Here is a 22,468-nt window from a genome sequence, read left to right as displayed (position 1 = left end):
CTGCTTTATGTAAGATGTGCCAGAAAACCCTTTGTGGGCATCCAGCCTGGCAATTAGGAGGAGCGTGGTTTTTAAATGTTCCTTAAAAGAATGAGCTTAAAAAAAGTTGTTTGGTAGTTTCTAAAAAGTAAGCCCTGCTCAGTTTACTTTCTGTAACCTAGCTGCTGTTTGTGGCAATACCTGCATTCCTGTGACAGTTTAAATGGCCAAAACATTCGCCTTGAGAAGAGTTGGGATGTTCTTTATGCTCAGTTCCCGGCAAAGCACTATCAGTCTTTGACCACAGCTCTTCTATTGCTAATGTCTGTGCCATAAGGAAGAGGAAATTATAAGGCCCAAAAGCAGAATGACTGCAGTAGGCTAGGAGGTGTGGCCTTGCCCTGGAAGGAAAAGAATCTTGTGTTTTGGTCTCTCCCACCAGCACTGTCCCTGATGTTAGCTACTTAAGTATCAGTCATATTCTTACCTTGTTATAGTGACCTGAAATGCCTTGTGATTTTCTCTTAACTGCAAGCATAGAGGGTATATGACTAACATGTTCATTTCTGCTTTTCAGTTTTTGTTGTCCTTGGATCCTGCATAGCAATCCGACTAGGAACAAACCCTGACTGGTTGTTTTTCTGTTGTTTTGTGGGACTGTTCATGTTCTATTCTGCTCACTGGCAGACATATGTATCAGGCATATTAAGGTTTGGAAAGTAAGTAGGTACCTTTTAGAACTGCATATGACAATGTCTGAGGCTGTTAGCTACTTGATTTCCATTTCTTCTTTTTTCCCCACGCTCTCTGTTCCTGTCACCCTCTTCCTAGTCTCTCTTCTGCCCTAGCAGACTTCTGTTTTACTTTAATTTTAAGTTCTGTGTTATACTGAGTACAAGACTTATTCTTTTAGTAGATTTTAGCTATCTGTGCTTTATCTGCATGCATTTAGCTCCTATTTGCAGATTTATCCATACAGGCTTGAGTTGGCTTGCCTGAAGTGTAACCAAGCGCCGTATATAGGAGTAGGAACAGAGCAAGCATCTCTCATACTTCCCATTATAATCACCCTGCCACCCTGGAACAGATCCAGCACAGGGGACTCTGAATCAATGTATTTGTAGCAGAATTCCATGGTAACGGATTTCTCTTCTTTGAACATGTTCAGGCTTGCTTTAAACAAACTTTCTGCATCAGCACATCCCTAGGCAGGGAGTTCTGCAGAACTATGCCAGTGCTTGGAGAATTACCCCAGGTTTATCTGGGGTTTTTGCTGGCTCATATTGATTTCGATGTCCTTGAGGTTTTGTGTTAGATCACAGTTCTACTTGATTTCTGTCATGTTGTTCATGACTTTGTAGAAATTGAGTCTATTCTCACTAAACTGTGGGAGGAGGGGGTCATTGACAATCACGTAAAAGATAACAATTTTGATTTAACTCCCAATAGTGTGGAGAATGCTGTACCCTGCTGCAGCTCTGACGGTGCCTAGCATGGTCTTTTATTGTCTTTAAGCAATGAGCTGCACATTGATAATGATTTCTGAGGAGAAGTGACCTCCTCAGCAGCTGTATCTGAAATACGTGAGAGGTGAAGGCTGTCCTGACAATCCTTGCCTGCTTAGAGTACTAGTGAGCTCTGTCCTGCAAGAAGCATCTTAGCAAATCAGAGCACCAATGGGCACGCAGGCTAATGATCAGCTACTTGCATGCTGTTTGGTATCTATCTGAAAGGCAGGCTGTCTGCAGAAATGCTAGGAGCTCTTTTTATTTGCTGGCCATACAAACCGTAACTCTTATACCTGTTTACCCATCCTACTTTTCTCCAGAGGACATTCTGTGGTGTAGACAGAAAGGGATGCTTTAGAATGATAAGTGAAAGAATAATTCTTGTGACAGTGGACTGTGATGGACATGAACTATGCCATAAGCTCAGGGCTTTTGTACCAAGGATTGCTTTTCTGTGCCTTCTGTTGCATAAGATGTGAGAATGATTCCTCCATATCAAGAAGGCATTGAAACTCTCATACCACATAAAACTTCTTTACTAAAAACGTAGTGGCTTCTGCATAAGTGCAGTGATAACGCATAGTACAAGCAGTTTGGAATGCCCTGGTGTTCCATGCTTTTTGCTTGAAAAACAGGCACAATGTCTCTCCAAGATACCTCATTTCTGTGTACTGAAAGCAAATCAGGATTTTTTTCCAAGGCTTGCAGTTTTCTCTCTTAAGAACAGTTGTGAGAGTCTAAATAAAGGTAGTAGTATACTCTACTGCTCTAACTATGATAATGCATAATATGGATGAAAGCTTTAACTGATGGTGTTCCTGAATTAATGGCATTTGATTTTGGAAGTGAAATTACTGATGAGTCTCAGCACTGATGGCAGGAAGAAGAATCAGCACAGTTGGGTACTATGCTACTGCCAGGCTGTACAGATAGAATACTCCAGGGCTCAGTAAAATCTTTGGCCTTCAATTTGAGCTGCATTGCAGCCAACTGTCTGAGCCTCTGCAAAATCAAGTACAAAATTTAGGCACATATAATGACTCAGCTTGGAGTCCTGTCACTTCACTAAACAGGTAGAAAATACAAACTCACACAAGACTAGCAAGCTGAATTGGTTCATCTTACAGTCTGAACAGTGCCCACAACTAGGAGAAGTGAGGGAGCACAATGACACAGGAGGGAGAAAAGAGTGCCCCTTCTTACTTACAGCTTTTGGCAATGACAAGCACCTCAGCATGTCATCTAGTTGTACATAAAACATTGGCTCTTCTAAGAGTCTGAAGGTTGCAATGAAACTTGGCATATTTTGTCACTATCTTACATTAAAAAGTTTGATGTTATTGTGAGTATCAAGATCAGATAAGTGTTTTCCGTTAGCCAAGAGCTGGTTCCCATCCTCTTTTAAAAAAACACCACTTCCTGTGCAAACAGTTTGTGTGCTAAGCAGGGAATGATGCATCTTGATTTTGGTCAGTACTTTAAAATAGCACGTCTGTTCTGACTACTTAAGGAAATGTATTTTAAACATCCATTGTTACTGCTTGCTAGTAACTTTAGTACTCTGGCTTTTTTTTAATACATACATATATATACATGTATTTTTATATATATACGTACATATTGAGCTCTCTCAAAATATTTCAGAAATTAGAGACAGTAAGACAGATTGGCTGCCTTGTCTGAGAACAATAACAGTGGAATTCAGAGTCTTGACTATAGAAGGGACTGAAGACCACCTGTTTTTTAAAATGTTTTATGGAAAAAAGCAACATGTCAGTGATCAGTGTCTTCTGCTAACCATGACTCAGTCATCAAAATACCACCCTTATGATCTTTGGGCTGTATCTGTCAAGTTTTCATGATACAACAGCTTAAAGAAATCCCATCTGTCCCATTCTGCTCTTCGTGGTGCCTTCTTCTGTATGATACTTTCTGTGTTTTTTCTATGAACTTAATATTTAACACTGTTACTTGCATAAGAAGTCTGTAGATTTATTCAAAATTCTAAAATAGTTAACAGTGTATTCATTAAACATTGTTTCCCTGTGAAAATTGCGTTCAGCTTGCTCTAGATTAAGCACATAGGCTCAATTTTAAATGTTAACTAGAGATGTGTGCCTCCAAACAGTATTTTTCTTAGATAAGGAAAATCACATTTTATATGTACATCGTGGCTTAAGGGGTAATCTGAAATAACTCTGTTTTACTTTGCTCTCCCTGCCCATTTCCCTACACTTAAAGCAAACAGAATCTTTAATTGAATCACTAACATTTATTTTTTTACTCCTAGAGTCGATGTAACTGAAGTTCAAATAGCCATAACGGTGTTGCTGTTGGTATCTGCATTTTGTGGAACAGCAATATGGGACTATAAGGTAAATGTATAAAGTATATCATTTCCTATGGTATTTGAAGCTATGCTGTGCAACTAGGATCAACCCCTGCCAGTTGTCTGATGTTCTGCCTGGGCTTCCTGTACAACTATGGGTTATATTTATGTTGTAGGTTACTTAAATATAATGGTGTGACTCGCTGTGCACAAATTTAGAGCTATGTAGAGGAAAAAAGACTCCATCTGCCGTGTGTGCAAACTAATGATCTGTCACTAATACTCTGCTCATAGTGAAGCTTTAACACATATTTTGTTACTTCTGTGTATTTTACTGCAAGACTGGCATTTCTATTCAGTAAAATGATTTATAGGATGCTTTATTATAAAATGGAGAGAGTAACTGCTTTAATCTAACAAATCTACGTTACTGCAGAAAATCCAGATTTATGTGTCAGTCGAGATGTACTGATTTTTAATGGTTATGTCAGAGCTGACTTTAAACATATATCACTATATTTATAGAATTGTTTTCTGTCCGAAAGCGTTTGTTTGCCTATCTCTGGCTTTCACTCCATCTTTAAATCTTCACTTTAGCATGCAATAAACATGCATTAGACAGGTCTTCATCCTTTCTGGTATCTTAAATTTGTAGTTCTGTTGGTCATAGGATGTGGAAGACCTGAGACAATTCCATAGTATTGATAACCTATGCAAATCAATCTAAATATAAAGCACCAAGTAATTCAAATTAGTTTACCAATTTACTCAGCAGTTAGAAAATATTTAGCTGAGCTTTGTTTCCTGCAAGGTGCTTTTGCTCTATTTTCACACAAAGTTATTTTCATCTTGGGAAACAACTTTAAATACTAATGAATTACAGTTGCTTTTTTTTCAGCATTAAAATCTGTGCCAGTTACGCTGTATCTCAAAACAATCTACATTAAAAAATATAGTCAATGGTTTCAATTTATTGCTACTTCTTTTTTTTTAAATCCTCTGCTGCCTTTGGAAGTTTCCTTGAAACTGCAATTGATTCTGAAAGGTAACTGTTTAAAAAAAATTTTCATCCAGAGACGATTCTAAGTGCAAAGATACAGCATACAAACAACAAGTATTAAAACACAAAGCAGGCAGATGGCGTTTGTGTTTCCTGTGGTTCGGTATTGCGGTACCCAGTGAGAGGGAAGGAACTGTCCTTCCTGCCCCTCCCATGTCCTGGTGGAGCAAGTCTGTGGCAAGCTTTTGCTTATACAGTAAAAAAAGCACCTGAAGAAGATGATAAGCACATGCAGTAAAATCTAGTTCAGTGTCAAGGCCAGAAGTTGTTTGAATTTGACTTTATTCCTAAAAGAAATGCGATGCCTTCTTAATAAGGAAATAAACTCCAAGCATTGTCCTCCTGAGTTTATTTTCAGCAAGACAGTAATGCAAGTAAAACCCTTAGTAAGAGTCAGTAGTGTGGTGTTTGTTTTTTTTTTAATCACCCCCGGGCGGGGGCAAAAATAAAACTAGTATCTGTTACCTTTAATATCTTTCTCTTGCTTTTCCTGCTAAGGTGCAATTGATAGGCCTAGAACTGAAGTTCTTTGCTGTTGTTGGCATACTGTGTGGAACAGCAGTTTCATGTTTCAATTACTTCCGCGTCATCTTTGGTGGAGGGGTTGGAAAGAATGGATCTACAATAGCAGTAAGTTGTTTTAACGTTCTGAATAGGGTTTGAATAATTTACATTTGTAATTTATTAGACTTCAGGTAATCAAAAGAGTTTTGTCTCTTTAAGCGGACAAGCATATGAATTTCACACTTTAAAAATACTTGTTAATCTGAGTGTGTTGGATGGTCAAAGTAAAAATTTATTTACCTGTCTTCTCTGTACCTGTTACTGGATTCCTTCAGTCACAGGAACCAGCAGTGAATTTTCTTTCAAAGTTGATTAAAGGTTATCATAAAGGATACTAACAGCACTATCACAATGTGAATGGACTTTCCCTGAGATTTGACAGCTCTAATTGCTTTCTTTCATTCAGTGGGTGTTGTTTTTTTTATATACATATACACACACACACACACACACACACACACACACACACACACACACACATATATATAAAATATTGGTCTTACTGTGCGATTGAAGCCAAAGAAGAGTTTTCTCTCCCTTTGTATTTCAGGGAACAAGTGTTCTTTCACCAGGTGTCCACATTGGGCTACTTGTCACACTGGCCACTGTGATATACAAAAAATCTACAATTCAACTGTTTGAAAAACATCCGTGCCTGTATGTCCTGACATTTGGATTTGTGAATGCTAAAATCTCACAGAAGTTAGTGGTAAGGAATCTTCTCTCAGCCCTAAACATCAACCAGTTGTTGGCTTAACAGATGCATTCTGGAGCAGTAAGCACAGTGCAAGTTTTCCAGATTTGCTTTGCTACCACATTATGTTATGATCTACACAATGACATAGGCTTGGTCTCCTATAGAAATTAAATATGACACTGATGTGAGGGGAGAGGGGGGGGAAACAAACACACAAAAAAACCTGTTCAATTTATTGGTTAGAACTTTCAGTTTTGCTGAGCTTACTCCTAGAACTAAGCCTTAGTTTACACACTGACTTGAACATCGGAAAAGCAGTCCCTCAAGCCTTGCTGATTGCTTGAGTACATAGGGATAGATGTGACTAAAAAGAGCACAGAAGATCATGTGTTATATTTCCTATGTAATAGTAAAAAAACAAACACCACCAGGACTTGATTCAAATAGCTGATATCACAGATTGATGTGCTGTATATTGATTGAGCAACCTGCAGAGAGGTTACTTAGCCCTTGAGAAAGAAACTGTGAGAGATCAGTAGGCTCTTGACCTGCCTGCTGAGTGCTTTCCAGAGGGCCCTTCAAAGAGGCTGGTGAAAGGTAAGGATGCTGTTCTTTCTCCTGAAGTGGAGGCTTTGTGGTAGTTACAGTGATCTCACAGTAGTGCCTTTTGTGGTTTGTTTTTTCTTAAATAGGTGGCTCACATGACAAAAAGTGAAATCAGTCTTCAAGACACTGCATTTATTGGACCAGGACTTATCTTTTTAGACCAGTACTTCAGTAGTTTCATTGATGAATATGTTGTCCTATGGATAGCATTGGTAAGCATTCTGCTTTATGCTTTTGATGTGGCATATATAAAGGAATGGATCGAGAACTGTCTCCATTATTCCACTCTGCCATTTCAGATTTGCTCAGTTTCACCTGTCATTGTGGAAAGAGTGCCAGGATACTGCATAACCATATGTTTTGGGAGCTAACTGGCTTTCTTTCCTTAAAAAAGAGATCTAAAAGTAAAACTATGGATCTCTTTTTTGTAATTCTGCTTTAATTCAGGTGGTTTGTTTAATGTTACTCTAACTACAAACTATGCAATGTATATCAAACTTTATAAAATTTGATATATTCTGATTAAAACTGAATTTATAGCAGGGACAATTTTGTGAAATATGTTTTTAACCTGTTCTGTTTTGTTCTTTTTAAGTTCATATCCTTGTTTGATATGCTGAGATATGCCACTGGTGTATGCCTACAGATTGCTGCTCATCTTCATATACATGTCTTCCGAATTTCATCTCATCAAGCTCCTGAACAGGTTCAGAACCATAATGACTGATTAAATAGGTCAAGGAGAAAATAAACAGTTAGCAGAATGCTGAACGAAGCAGCCTCTCTGGGAATACAGATTAAGCTTTTCAGTAAACTAGTTTCATGAGAAAACAGCTCATGGTATCCCAGAAAGTACCAGATGCTAGAGTTATTAAATACAAAGCCATGCAGATTCTATTTCTGTGTTTTAGACACCATAGCTGTTACTTCATACCATAACTGTCACATTTGAAACTTTTGTTGTCTCCTGTTAAGTACTCTTAATTATGTACTTCTGGTCTCAGACTGTAAGCTGCAAACCGAGGTGCTACAAAACAGAATTATTTTTTCCTAGAGCAAGTGACTGATTTTCTAACATTAGTTTCTGAAGTATTCTACTGTGAAGTGGTAGTCAGAGGTCACAATGGATACAGTACTGCATTGTCAAGACTGGTAAAAATGAGGGATCCTTGAGGTAAAACTAGTAATCTGCTTTGATACTTCTAAAGAACAAGATAGTGCACCAGTAAGATGGAGGAAATAGAGGAAAATTTGTTCTCTATTTCAAGATACTGTTGTCAGTGCCTTTAGGATTCATGCATTCTCTAGTATCTTACTGTTACTAAACACAGTCGTAGCTTAGAGGTTGTTTTTCTAATGGCAGTTTCTGCTTTTGTGATTATAATAAGGTTTGCCTCAATGTACCCATAATCTAGGCTGTGGGCAGCTGGGTACTGGAGGACTGTAGCTTCACCTACCCTAATTTTTATCTGTGAAACTGTGTAAGTCAAATGATTAAGTTCCTTGAACTTTAATGTCTGTTAGACTGTGACAATGCAACACACTCGAATATGACAATGCAACCTACCTGTGTGTAACTAATTCCCTCTGAAGTATGTTTGCTGTTGCTTGTATTAATTTCCGTTGTAATCTAATTTATCTTGTTACTGTCACCGTACTTTACCCAAACAAAACTATAAGGAACTAAAACCTATGTATAGTAAAACTCTACAAAATAGAAGGTCAGTCCTAATATCAGCCTTTTTTCTTTTCATTAGTGAAAAGATGAATTAAGTAGCTTACTGTCTGTACTAGCAAATTACAATTTGCACACAAAACCTAAATGCTCAAGCTCCTTTAAAGAGGTAATACATTAATATTATTTTTGTGAGAAGCTGCTGAATGTACATGTTGTCACTTTTACTTGCTGCCATGTAGCTGAGCTTTACATTCATAAAGGTGTTACTGAATTGTATAATAAAGAATGCTATTATTTGTTGCAAAAATATTACACTGCAGCTTCCTAGCTGCTGAATTCAGAAAGCCTGCCTGAGAAATAGGACAGAAAATACTGTGCAACGTGTTCCCAAGACCTCAAAAATGTAGTATAGTACTAGGTATAAATAGTTATTAAGTTATGGTAGAGCTAAGGAAATGGCAGAAAACAAGTGCAGAAGTCGGTTGGAAAGCCAGAAACAAGAGGTAATGGCAACAAGTAATCCAGTATAGAAGAGTGGAAGCAAAACATGTTAACTGTATTGCATAGCATCATCTAATTATCCTTAAAGGGCAGAGGCTGAACACCACAGCTAAAATTAGCATTGCTAGTTATCTGATACTCACCATGGACCCACACTACCTCATGCATCATTCTAGCAATGTAATTTCTGTGTTTGCTCTGTCCCTGAGTGCCATCTGACACAAAACAAGACAGCTCCATACAGGCTACTTGCTCAATTTCAGCTGCAACCTACAAACTGAATTTTCTGTAAATTAGCTATCACTGATCTGGCTCCTAGCACTGATGAGCAGTCATCAGATACGTTGGTTCTGAACTAAAAATCCTAGTTAGCTGCAGATAAGCTGTACAGTCTGGTTTTGAAATACATTGTTTTAAACTAATCAGATCTGCTTGTGTGGGTGGTTTTTGTGTTATCTACTATTACATAAAACCTAACACATATTTTAGGAACTACCTAATTTGTAAGAGTGGATGTTCAAGCGTAATGACGTTCTGAAAAACAAACTACATGCAAGCTAGGCTGGCTGTTTTAATTTATAATCATTGTAATGAGATGCATAAATGAAAAATGCTTTATTCTTAAAATGGACCTCCCTGAACTGCTAATCATTTGAAACTGCAAAAATTAATATTCCATTTCAAGTAAGCGAGCTGCATTACCTCAGCAGAGGTGTGCAAAAATATATAACCCAAAATGCATGCAGTAATATTCAGTTACGCTTACTTGAGCAGATGTCCTGTAAAGCTGTGGTACTAAGCTCATTGTTCAATTAAAGAAATCTGCTTTTTGGACAAGTTACAGCAGTCGATACATCTCTTATTGGTAAAAAGAAATCACAGTGGCCTGACAGAAGACCTCATGTTTCATTTACCATAACATACATCATTAAGCCACCTTTCATAATCTGTGAACTTTACTGACAGGTCTGGAGGCTGTATGTTGAAACTATGAAAGTCTCGAAGCTGTGGCTTTTGTAAAAGGCTTCTATTTGCAGTGTACCCAGATTTGTTAAGTTACTATACAAAACTTCATTTTTTTTTTTCCATTCATTTTACCTGTTGTTTCAATTGAGCATTATAAAAAGTGAAGCAATCGAACAGTCCACTGCTAATGAAAGTGAATATTAATTGGGCAGACCACAGTTGGTTATAGGTTTGTTCCTCTTAGTAACAAATTTACTAATATACCCTCTTACAACATTATCAGACACAAGATTAGAACAATCCATTAAAGTATTTAATAGGAACTTTAAAACACTTAAATCTTAAGATAAGTTCTTTATGGCTAACGCCTATACTTGTATCGTGTTACTTAGGTACAAGTTGTTTCTCCATTGAGCCATCAGAATAACATGGACTGAAGAGACTTGCGAACAGTTGCCATCTCCTGCTGTTGCTGTTACAAGAAAAGGAGATTATTCTGAACAGATGCCATACCAATGATTCCTTAATCTAATTAAATGAATGTCTAATGACTTCTTATAGAATGTTCTATTTTTGTATTTAACAAAGTTCTTTATAACTACTTACAGTGTCCATCATAATCTTCTTCTGTAGCATAGCCATTTCTTTGCGAAGTTCATTTTGTGCGCCAGCTAGAAGAGTTTCATTGTTTTTCTCTAGGTCTTCCATGCTCTGAAGTTAAGGATAATCTTAATTCAGAACTGCTCAATATCAAAAGTACAATTTAAAAACAGACAATCCATTATTCAGATTACAGTTTGATTTTTATAGCAGTAGTAGTCACTGATAATTACACATGAATTTTGTCATGAACTTGGAAAAGAAAATTGTATAGGACTCCAATCTACACCGCTGCTTAAACAACACATACCCTGTGACAAAAACAGTCCTTTCCACTCAGCATCTGCCAGGTGTAAGCTACTATCCTGCATTTCAATAAAGATGAGAATTCTACAAGTCTAGACATACCTGTCAGGAAGTATGGGGTGGTACAGTTTGATATCATGACAACCTTGGAGACCTGAAGCAACAACTACAGAAAATGTTATGTTTCCTCCTCTTTGCACATTTCACTCTAAATAAACTAAGGTAAGGCTCACTGGTTATCTTCCCTTTTGCTCATATAGTTTGCCTAACTGAATGCACATTGCTGCATTTTCCTTGACTTGTACTTAAAGTTAAGCATATTTGAGGCTTGACTTTTACCTTTTGATCTTCTCTGAGGAGAGAAACTGCAGGTTTTTTTTGTTTTTTTTTTTTAATCTTTGCTGAAGATGTTTTGACCTTTTAAAATGGTTATTGTTTATTAACATCTCTGTAATGCCCTATAATGTAAACTTCAACTATCAAAGAGTTGCTCTGTTTCAAATTTATTTGTCAAAGCTGCCTGACGTGAAAAAACATACCATAATAAGCAAATTTCAAAACAGGACAGTTAGGAAAGGAAGACAACTGGGACTGTTCAGCCTGCAGAAGAGGAGCTCTAGGGGAGCTCATCAGACTCTATATGTAACTGAGAAGGATGGAGAAGACAGAGCCAGGCTTTTTCGAGTGGCATCCAGAGACAGGTTAGTAGGCTACAGGCTGGCACACAAGAGGTACCCCCCTCTCAACATCAGGAGGGACTTCTTCACTGACAGGGTGACTGAGCAATGAAACAGGTTGTCCAGAGGGGCTCTGGAGTTACCATCTTTAGAGATAATCAAAAGACTCTTAAGTAGTCTTGTTAGATCAGCTGCTGGTTAGACCAGATGACTTTCAGCAATTGTCTTTTTTATTAAAAACCAAATTTGGAGTAACAGTACTCAGTCATTTTTTGTTTGCTGTCTAGCATGTCAGCCACTTTTTTAAAAAAGGCTGATAATTATTTATGTGTTTAAAATACAGCATGTTATGTCAGCAGTGTCGAAAATTATATTTGTAGGGAATACTAGCAAATGCAAAAGCTATTCATAAATCAACAGGAAAGTTAAACTGGGCTGAACAAGCCCAGCTCCCTCAGCCAGTCCTCTCCTGCAAAGACAGGACGAGGAAGCTGGGCTTGTTCAGCCTGGAGAAAGAAGGCTGCAGGGTGACCTCATTGCAGCCTTTCAGAACTAGAGGGAGCCTATAAATAGGAGGGGAATCAACTCGTTGAAAGGGTTGATAACTGCAGGACAAGGGGAAATGGTTTTAAGTTGAGGGAGGGAAGATTTAGGTTGGATGTCAGGGGGAAATTCTTTACAGAGAGAGTGGTGAGGTGCTGGAACAGGCTGCCCAGAGAGGTTGTGGATGCCCCATCTCTGGAGATGTTCAAGATCAGGTTGGAAGGGGCCTGGGCAGCCTTGTCTAGTATTAAATGGGGAGGGTGGTGGCCCTGCATGTGGCAGGGGAGGGGTTGGAGATTCATGATCCTTGAGGTCCTTTCCAACCCTGGCCATTCTGTGATTCTGTGATGAAACAGGACTGAGCAGAGACCATCCTGCGGGACCTATTTGCACCAAAAGCCATTATTTGTCAGATTCTTCAAGTTAGTTTCTGAGTAAATATTTACCTTTTTGTACCAGCTTACAGGAAGGAAAACCCTTTCAAATCAGTGTTGGTTAGGGATCAAAGAGGAAAAGGAAGCAGTAAGAAAAACAACAATAATTACGTAATTTTAAAAGAATTACAAGTCATTTGTGGGCATTTTCCTTGCAAGAAGCAGCAGCAGCTAGAAAGGTTCATGAGAAGAAAAAAAAAGCAACCTGACATCAAATTCTCATGGAGAATGCATGTGCCAGCAGTATTAGAAGCAGTAAATTACAGCATAAAATGTTAATTTTATGACTGACTTTCACTTATGGCTGACTTCAACTTTTTTCAACACGTACAAAAAACTTGAGGGACTGCTGAGACAGAATCCTGATGATTTGACTAATATATATAAAGTTTTGGGTTAGAAAGCATGCTTTGAGGTTCTACTTAAATATTTGAAACAGGAAAGCCCATCAGACCCCTGCAAGAAAACACTTAACTAAAGCATTTATATACAGGCACAGTGTGTGTGTGTATTTAGAAAGAACAACTCATATTTTTAAACAAATAAGGAAAGAGAACTAACTAGCATGAAGACAAGAATTACACAAAGACTGGATTACTACAGCTTTCCTAAGTGATGTGATTAGGATCAGCTGTCTTCTAAAATGAAAACTTACTGTACCTTTAAGAATTGCTCATACAGTTGCTTAATAGTTTTCAGTCTCTGACTTTGAACTATTCTTGCCTGTTGAAAAACTTTTTGTTGCTGACGAAACATATTCTGAAGCAGAAACAAAAAGAAAAAAAAAATAATGCTGTTAGTTGACCAAAAGTACTCTGACAGCAGCACTGGTTATCATTTATCAGAATGAAAAGATTCTACCTTCACTGACAATCTGGGTCATAGAATTGAGATACCTGCCTGGAGAGTTATCCTTGTTTTTATTAATAAAGGACTAAAGATTGGATTAAGCCCTGAACTGTCACCTGCAGGCCTTTCCAAAAGGAAGTCTGTGGCATCCTATGAGAACAGCTGGCCAACACAGTATTTGAGAGTATTCCAGGGAGGTGTGCTGAACTTGCAAACACAGTGGGGGTACAAATTCACCAATAGCATGTGATTGCATTCCACTGTCTCCTTTAATCATGAAATTCTCATAAATTTACTGCATGGAGACATATTTTTAAGCAATGCATGCTTAGATACGCTTTCCTGTACTCCTTTGTTCTTCCCAAGCAAAGTCTGTGCAGGCTCAGAATCAGCACATCAGTTTCTTCACTGAAATCACCTCAGCTTTTCTCAAGCCATACGAAGCTTAGGGCTTCATTTATTCCCATTCATAAACTTGCAATAAAGTACTTCACTTTTCTTCACTTTGAAATATATTCTCAAATTTATTGAGCCACCAAAGCTGAATGAAATTCTGAAGAGTTACGTGTTTGTCTGAACTACATACAGTATTTTCACATCTCTACATGTTTGGGTGACCTGGGTATATTAGTATTCCATATCATGACATCATAGAATCACTGAGGTTGGAAAAGACCTTAATGATCATCTAGTCCAACCACAACCTAACCATACTACTCTAACATCCCTCTGCTAAATCATGTCCCTGAACACCACATCCAAACAGTTTTAAACACATCCAGGGATGGTGACTCAACCACCTCCCTGTGGAGCCTATTCCAGTGTTAAACAACCCTTTCTGAAAAGAAGCGTTTCCTAATATCCAACCTAAGCTTACCCTGGCACAACTTCAGGCCGTTTCCCCTTGTCCTGTCACCAGTGAGAAGATATCAACCCTGCTCTTGTTGTAGGCACCTTTCAGGTATTGGGAGAGAGCCTCCTTTTCCCCAGACTAAACAGCCCCAGTTCCTTCAGTCCCACCTCATAGGGCATATTCTCCAAGCCCCTCACAAGCCTTGTGAAGCCTCACGTGTCAGGCTATTGGGTGTAGAGGCATAGTACACTGTACAGTTGTGTTTCCTACTCTCATGCTCTCTAGCAGTCTCACATGAGTTCTGATTCTCCAAGAGGAAGATACACTACACTTCCCAAGGGCCTCCACATGATCTACAATTCTGGGTGATGGGGGTGACATGGCTTCCTGGTTCTGGCAGCGCAGCGAGCAGCAGCGCGGTCATAGCCTTCCTTTCTCTCCCATTTGAGAGATTAATTGTAACTCTCCTTCTTATCATCATCTTACAGTCTTTTACCATTTGTAGTAAATTTGTTATCTCTCCTTATCTTAATTGGGCGATTTTTCTTTCCTTCTCCCCAAAAGGGTGCCCCTGTCCTGTTGCGCTTGAAACTGTGACACTGGGGGTCAATAATACACTGTGAAACACATCCCATGTTGGAAACGCACCGCTAGTTTTTCTTCCTGTTCCTCTGCTTTCTGCACATCTGCATCCCACTGCTGAAATACAGTCAGGAACTGCTGGGAGAACTCATGATTGAGCTTCTGCCTATAAGCAGATGTTGGCTGTAAGTACTACAAACACTCTGAAGAATGACAAGGAAAGATAGAGGTTCTACATGTACAGAATAGGAGCTAGCATGAATTTATTAAAAAAAAAGAAAAAAGGCTATTTTGAATCTGTCCCTAACTGAACACCATGTTTTAGAAAAATAAAAAAGGAACACTCACACATAAGTACTTATTATACATATAGTGAGACAGCACTGATAGATGAAACAGATCAAAACAAACAACAAAATTTTCTCAGCAGAATTGTCAGCATTTTACAGATTTACTGTTCTAACCAAATTACAGATCGTGGCATTAACAAGCTTATAATGAAAAAAAATCATCAGCTCATTCTTTAGTTCATGATGCTGTAGTCTTTCTATGTAAACAATATTTGGTTAACACAAGCTTCAAATATATAAAACCAAAAAGACAGCTGCAAGTCTTACAGTTTTTCCATTTCATTTTTTCCAATTTGCTCTGCTTATAGTATCAGACATCACAGGTCTCAAAACCAAGGGTAAATGTTACCTCTGCTCCTGCTGTGTCTTCCAAACATGTTCAATCTTCTGGTTACTGGTTTTGAGTGAGGCTTTTGTATACATTTCTAATCTTTTCCTCTTGGCTAAGAGAGCTTTGTTAATGTCAGCTAGAATCAAAGAATAGTTAGAAGTTAAGCATACCTGGACGCACAGAACATTTTATTAAAGATGCTGATGACTTTATGCTTTGGAAAAGCAAATGAGGTGTGTTCTAACAGAAAGAAGCTCACATGATCTGGGCTCGTGTCTGCTGCCCAGAAATTAGGAATTTTCTCCACCTGCTGCTGGCACATGTATGAGGGCTGCTTCTCTATACCCCCCCATAGACCCTACCTTACACCAGGCCTCTAGAGCAGCAACTGGACATCACCTCTTCTCCTCATTTATTTCACTATTCAATTAGCTTAACACTTCCAGGCCTCCCACTAATTCAGCAAGGCCAATGCTTTTTAGATTTTTCTCAAGAAAGAACACTGGCTCAAATGTATTAAGAGTAATATCCAAGCAAATCGCCCAGATTTCAGAAATAAGAGATTGTGTGGGATTACTGCCACTGTTAACATATTGAATAAATGAATGCCAAACTACTACTTATACATCAGAAAAACTCAAGTATTTTTTTAAGAAGTATTCAGGTTAATGTAAGTTAATATGCTCGTTTCATTTTAATTTACATTTGGAGATCTAAGGAACAAGTCACAGGTAGCTTAAGGTTAGCATTTAAAGCAATTGCTTTTCCTTCCTACTGTAGCCTTTGGAAAACATCTCTCTAATTTGTTGAGGCATCTGCCCCTGCTACTGCCAACCCTATTACTTTTAAGCAGATAGCATCCTCTCTTTGATCCATTTATTTTCCTTCCATCTTTTGAGTCCTGACTATAAAGCAATCCCAGCTTTTTAATATTAAACACTGAAATCCCTCTCTTGTCTATACTGCTAGATCCAAAATAGCATACTAATACGTATCTTAACTGAAAAAAAAAAAAAAAACTTAATTCCTGAATTAAAGAATTCTTCAAACTCTTTCACTTTGAGATTTGCATGCAAACAACTGTGTATGTTACTTTTTATCTCATAAATGAAACTATCAACCAGATAAGTAATGCCAGCTATTAACTATCAACCAGATGAGTAATGCCAGCATTACAATGTTCTCCCTTTCTGATGCTTTTTTAGATAATTTGTATTCATTAATTCATTGCAAGAGCAATGAGCTTTTTCTCTAAGCTGTCAGTTGTCTGGAATTCAGCTCATCATTCTGAATGTTAAGTAAAGCCATCTAGGATTTCACTTGATTATGACTTAATTAAATCCAGATAGGCAACACAAACAAATCCTTCCACATTACATGACCAATATTAAATACCCTCATTCTTTGGCTGTGTTAGAAACTTCTTACTCTCCTTTCTGACTGCTGAAATTCTTATTTCTACAGATTCCCAGGTCTCTAGACTTCTGCAGATGCAGTGCAGACTGCTACCTTTTCCTCCATTTTTATCACAGCTACAATTTACAGTCGTTTCTTATCTTGAATTTGAATTACTTTTTTTATTTAGCTGCTTCACGTTTAGATGCCCTTCATTTCCTCACTCCAGTCTTGCAATGGCCACTCTTACAACAAAAAACTGAATAAGGGCAATTGATTTTTAATTCACATTGTACATTCTCTCTGTGATATAATCACTGCCTCTCAACCACTCCTTGAAGTGGGAATTGATCATCAGAAGTACTCATGCATCTTTGCCTTCTTCCTTTATAATGGAGTCTACACAATACTTTTCTCTCTCCTTATATGCAGCTATGCCCTTCTCTTCTATCCATCTGCTCCAGACATATTACATATTAGTTCTCATCTGCAAACTGGCTGTGGGCAGTGCTACAAACACCAGCCATTTTATTCAAATCTCAAAAGTTACCTTACAGTAATGAATTATTGCCAATTCTGTAACTTAAACATTAATTACTTTTCAATGTGTTAGAACATGAGTGTACTTACCTCCAAATCTTTCCAGCATATTCTGTACTTCACCCCTACAAAATAGTTTATGATTTTTGAGTATTTCTGAACTTTTGATTAAGACCTGATGTAAATACCTGAAACTAATTATATCGCAAGCCTTGTTACTTGTAAGCAGTGATAGAATTGCTACTGCTCCACAGGATAAAAATCAGACTTACTCTTCCTTCCCCTCCTGCAAAAAAATCTTTTAGTACTATTTCTTGGTGAAAAAGTTACTACAATCTATCACCTTCCCAATAAAGAGGCATTGGAGGCATTCAAGGCCAGGCTGGATGGCTCTGGGCAGCCTGGTCTGGTGACTGGCAACCCTGCACATAGCAGGAGGGTTGAAACTCGGTGATCATTGTGGCCCTTTTCAACCCAGGCCATTCTATGATTCTTTGATTCTATGATTAAGCATTTAAAGGGTCCTGAGTGAGAGAGGGTGATAAATAACGTTAATCATTCCCCATCCCCAAAGAAAAAGGTATGCAGAACATCAAACAAGAACAATTTCATTAAAGTTAATGTAACTGAAATTAAAAAAAAAAAAAAAAACAAAAGAAAACCAACACCACCTAACCATCCAAGATAAATTATTTCAGGGTTGTTTTTATAGCACTTGATGCTATCAGCAGTGTGTAAAGCAGTGGTATGACAGTTGACAGAAAACAGTCACTGTGTTTTTATGTGTTTATGTCTCACTTTTTCCACAGGATACCACTCTTTTTTGGGGAGGAGGAAAAAAAAAAAAAATCAACTCAACAGCTTTAATCTCAAGAAAAGCTTTTGCATCACATACTTTTGCACTGTAGTTACTTGGCCAATACATTTTGACTTTCATTCCACTTATCAAAAATACTTTTCATGCATTTTTTATATCATTTTAAATACTGTTAATATCTTCAAGCAACTGAGATCAGAGGGGGAAAATATAATAAAGAATTTTTTTTTTAAAATTCACCATTAAAAAAATTTAAGAACTTACAAATTTTTTTTTTTTTTTTTTTTTTTTTAAGAAATATATTCTAAACCTTACCCCACATCATCTGGAACCACATGACTAGTCACCATAGGTCTTTTCTTGCCATGCTTGTCCATTACTGGTGTTTCACCTTAATGCAAATTTCAAAAAGATTTACAAAAATACTTTATATTTTGTGGGGCCATTTGAATTCCTGGAAGTGTAATTACTTTTCAATAAGATCACTTCTTTGAACATCCATCCCATCCATTACACGTCCAGCTCCTAACACTTGACTGCAAAGAACTGACAGATGGCGATGGACCCCACGTGCCTGGATTTGAGCTGGCACTGCCCTGAGTTCCTCAGTGCTGGTCTCTACTAATTGGAGTTCCTCACTCTACTCCTACACAATTACTTTCAGCATCACAATGTAACAATTATCAGAAAGCTAAAATTAATCTTAAAAACCAGGGGGAAAAAAAACTTGAAACAAGAAAAAAAATGAAACAAGAATTTAATTTTACCCTAAGCACTGAAACTGTGTACTCTGACTTTTAAGGAAGCAAAACCAGAGAGATATATTTATGTTCTCTCAAATTAACAAATCCTTGGCTGTCAGATTTCTGTTACCAAAGGTGGGGGAAAAGATCAAGAAAGATTATACCTGATTCAAGACAAAAACAGAGTGTACCCAGAACTGTGAAAGAATACCTAGCAATATGGATTGTTTTGAAACAGTGAGCATTAGTGCACACAGCCATACAAGCTGTCCTGAAAACAAAACATTTATAAGTGTTGTAAGGCTGTCCAGCTATTCTTAAAGAAATTAGGTTGGCAGACTAAACAAAAACTGAAAAAGATTCTTCCCAATTCCATACCCACTTCCCAATTTTGCAAACCCACTCATTCAGGACGTTGCAGAAAAGTACATTCTGATCCACACACCTAGCTAATACGAACTGGGTGGCCACTGCTATTTGAAGCTTAGGACATACTGACCAGACTTATCAGATATTTCACAGAAAGCAGCACAGCAAACTTCACAGGGAATACTCAAGATGCTAGTTTCATTATTTGCACTTACATTTCTCTGTCTTATAGAAATGAAGGATTTAGTTTAGACAGATAGAGGGTGGAGGAAGGAGGGAGGTAGAAAGGAAAAGAGACAAAACCCAGAGATGACTGCTGAAAGACAAAATCCAGAAGTTACATCAAACTTTGCCAAAAAATGTCACTTGAAAAATGAGAACTCTATTTTAAATCCACTTGTTGCTACAATCCCTCAAAATTTAAATGAGAATCCCTTGGCTGAACTTCCATTTATTTTTTCTCAGCTGTCTGTATCTCTTGCTTTTTTTCTGTTGAGATTCTTCCCAAAGTACTCTTACTCCTGCCATCGTGAGACCCCAGCTCTGCCCTATATCCAATTCTGCTCTCTGTACAAGCAAGCAGAGCTTTCCTTTTCTGTCCTGACCCTACAGCATTATATGCAGCCTAGCAATAGTATCCGGCTTTATTAAAGACATTAACAATAAGTTTAAGACACAGCAGGGCACTACCCTCAGCTGTTCTATAGTGTTCTCTTACTAATCCAAACCACACACGAGGAAACTCTCACAAGCATTAGGAAGCATGCTTGTTCACTGACCTATAATATCTTCCTATCTGTTCAGGGTTGGAAACATTACAAACCTTGCTTAAGAAAAAAAATTGTAATAATCAGCAGACAAGCACCTTCTCTAATATCCTCCTCTGATCCGCTCAGGTCTTTTCTTTCCTCCTGAAAGTCATAGGCAGATCTGGCTTGCTCTTCCTGTGCTGCTTTAGCAGCTTTTCCTGAATGCTTTCTTCCTGATGGTGCCATAACGAAATTTTCTTCCTATTGAGGCACAGTATCGAAACATAACTTTTCCCACAGTATTTTGAAGACAAATGTGTTTTTGTGTTTACCTTGACCTGTTACATACTCCCTTGTAACCTGTAAGGATATCCAAGTAGTCACACAGAATTAACCTTGACACTGTTTTTAAGAGCGGGGTAAAAAATAAGCAAAAATAGCAAAGATAATGGGATCATACTTCTTATGCTGAAAAGCAAGGAATGCTCTGAACAGACTGCTCATAAGATCCCTGCCTCGTAAGATTACATAATTTTTTCAGCTTTGACACCACCTTCCCAAAGAGCCGTGCTGATATTCTATCCTACCAAATACAGAGATAATAAATGTTCAAGAACAATTTATGACTCTACAGCCATTCCTTACTGAGCAGAAAAATGAATTCCTAACAACGTTGGTCAACGTTCACTGTCTGAATTATTTGTTTTTAGCCATTGTGTCTCTTTATAAGTTTCTGATGCAGCTTCCATATTTGGGTTTTACACATACACTTCCTTTAGTAACTCTCATTTTTATATATTCCATGCATTATTTTAGGACATAAAACATCTACTTAGAAGGAAAGAAAAGTATATTTGTTGCCATTAAATGCAAGAAGGACAAAATAAAATGTTTTCCTTAGGACTTCAGTAACTGAAATCATATACAAATGCAGCAGAAAAAAATAGCAGGATACAGTGACCTCACTGAAATATTTCTTCTTTTAGCTTCATCTCATACCAAGAGGCATGAAGCATTTCAAATTCAGTATTACGGGACATATAATTTTAAATATTCTACCAAAACCAGCACAGGATTACACAGAAGATAGAAACAACAGAGAAAACAAACAAAAAACCAAGCAGAAAGTACCCGGTCTTCCAAGCTTTAGCAATGGAGAAATTTCTCATTCTCAGTGCAGCTCAACACTGCCAGACACAACAGGTTTTTCAAAGGCCATGGAAATATAGTTCTGAACATTAAGTTTACACAAAACTGAGAACTCCAGTAAAGATTTTCAGAATTTCCAGGGCAGGGAGATCCTCTAACAGTAACAGCTGTAGCGCACACCTGAATCCCATATTTATTTATTTTTTGAACTAGCTGCTCATAGCTATAAAAACTTTTTTTTTTTTTTTTGCCAGATATTCCATGGATATAGAAAACAATCACATTAAGCTGTTAAGTGAAAACCATTTTCTGATGTCACAGCTTCTTCAGTGTTTGATGCTTCGCTATACAGCATGAACCCAAGATGTTTAGAACTTAAAATTTTCTTGAAATTAAAATTTCATCTTTTGTTGCTAATTAGAAAATCACAAATTCTTGTGTTGTAATTATTCTCAAATGAGAGAAAACTTAGGGGCACTGCACAACTTCCAAGCCTCAGTGATTTCAGCACCTGCTGAAAACACGACGTAAGCAGGGCAGCAGCTTACATACATCTCACTGCACACAGGCATCTTTCTTTGTACTGAAAAACCAGCCTACAGAGCACTAAATGCAATAAAACAACGTTGCAGCCCCATATAATCATGATAAAGCTCCTTGCTTTAGCAGATTCCAACATTCCCAAGCCACAGATGTGTATTTAACAACGACTTTTCAGAGGCACTCACCTCCTTATTTTTCTCTGCCTGCAAAGATCTGAAATAAAGCAGTATCTGTGAGTCCCACAGCCGCACAGCTGAGGGGGTGCTCAGCCCCACCCAGCCACCCTTCAGCCTCGTCCCTCTGCCTGCTGACTACCCCCTCCACGCTCCCAGTGCCTACCGCCGACTCACTCCCCACATCAGGCGGTAAGGAACCTGCCCTGCCTCGCCCCACAGCCTTCCCTCGCCCTGTCAGTCTGCTGCTGAGCGCGGTCCTCCCGCTACCCCGATCGCCAGAAAAAGGCGGGAAAGGCGGCAGGCAGAGCAACAGCGCATGCGCACGCCTGCAGCGGGTGGGGGTGCGCTCGTGTTTGTACCTCAGCTGTCACTGCCCGCTGTACTTTACTAAAAGGATTTATAAGCATTAATGGCTATTTTATCAAAATGAGCGAGTTTTGTTGTACTCCAAAACAGAAACAGACAAACCTTTCATCACATTTTAGTTGATTTCAAAGCAAACCAAATATTTTACAATACATATGCACATACATTTTGTACACCCAATTACAAAAAAAAAAAAAAAAGCATTCTT

The 22,468-nt window shown here is 38.1% G+C and overlaps 2 protein-coding genes across 4 annotated transcripts in view; one reads left to right on the top strand and one right to left on the bottom strand.

Annotated features, from left to right (window-relative positions):
* CHPT1 (choline phosphotransferase 1) overlaps window positions 1-11,026 on the top strand; it is a 20,148-nt gene extending 9,122 nt beyond the window's left edge. The window contains exons 3-9 of one of the 3 annotated variants that reach the window (XM_085228276.1): window positions 557-698; window positions 3,778-3,862; window positions 5,375-5,506; window positions 5,991-6,149; window positions 6,830-6,955; window positions 7,339-7,449; window positions 10,281-11,026. In XM_085228276.1, the coding sequence (XP_085084402.1) occupies window positions 557-698; window positions 3,778-3,862; window positions 5,375-5,506; window positions 5,991-6,149; window positions 6,830-6,955; window positions 7,339-7,449; window positions 10,281-10,325 (800 nt within the window). In that variant the 3' untranslated portion in view covers window positions 10,326-11,026. Of the gene's footprint in view, window positions 1-556; window positions 699-3,777; window positions 3,863-5,374; window positions 5,507-5,990; window positions 6,150-6,829; window positions 6,956-7,338; window positions 9,345-10,280 lie in introns of those variants that run through there. The other 2 variants (XM_085228262.1, XM_085228267.1) reach the window with 2 other exon arrangements.
* Window positions 3,077-22,468, bottom strand: SYCP3 (synaptonemal complex protein 3). Its single transcript, XM_085228279.1, has 8 exons — window positions 20,143-22,468; window positions 18,481-18,556; window positions 17,439-17,473; window positions 15,432-15,549; window positions 14,799-14,898; window positions 13,109-13,207; window positions 10,495-10,599; window positions 3,077-10,360 (listed from the first exon to the last, which is right to left on the bottom strand). Exons 1-8 carry the CDS (start codon window positions 20,270-20,272, stop codon window positions 10,307-10,309), a joined length of 717 nt encoding a protein of 238 aa, XP_085084405.1. The 5' UTR covers window positions 20,273-22,468; the 3' UTR covers window positions 3,077-10,306.

The sequence above is a fragment of the Meleagris gallopavo genome, chromosome 1 (assembly GCF_905368555.1).
Source record: "Meleagris gallopavo chromosome 1, MGAL_WU_HG_1.1, whole genome shotgun sequence".
NCBI lineage: Eukaryota > Metazoa > Chordata > Aves > Galliformes > Phasianidae > Meleagris > Meleagris gallopavo.
This window is presented reverse-complemented; position numbering and strand designations above follow the sequence as displayed.

What these genes read in the sequence shown, in the direction of transcription:
- SYCP3 (XM_085228279.1), bottom strand. Translation starts at nt 20,272, where the DNA reads ATGGCACCATCAGGAAGAAAGCATTCAGGAAAAGCTGCTAAAGCAGCA. An exon ending in GTGGTTCCAGATGATGTGGG is followed by an intron (nt 17,474 to 18,480) that starts GTAAGGTTTAGA and finishes ACTATTTTGTAG; the next exon opens with GGGTGAAGTACAGAATATGC. An exon ending in AACAGGAAGAAAAACTAGCG is followed by an intron (nt 13,208 to 14,798) that starts GTGCGTTTCCAA and finishes TTTCTGCTTCAG; the next exon opens with AATATGTTTCGTCAGCAACA.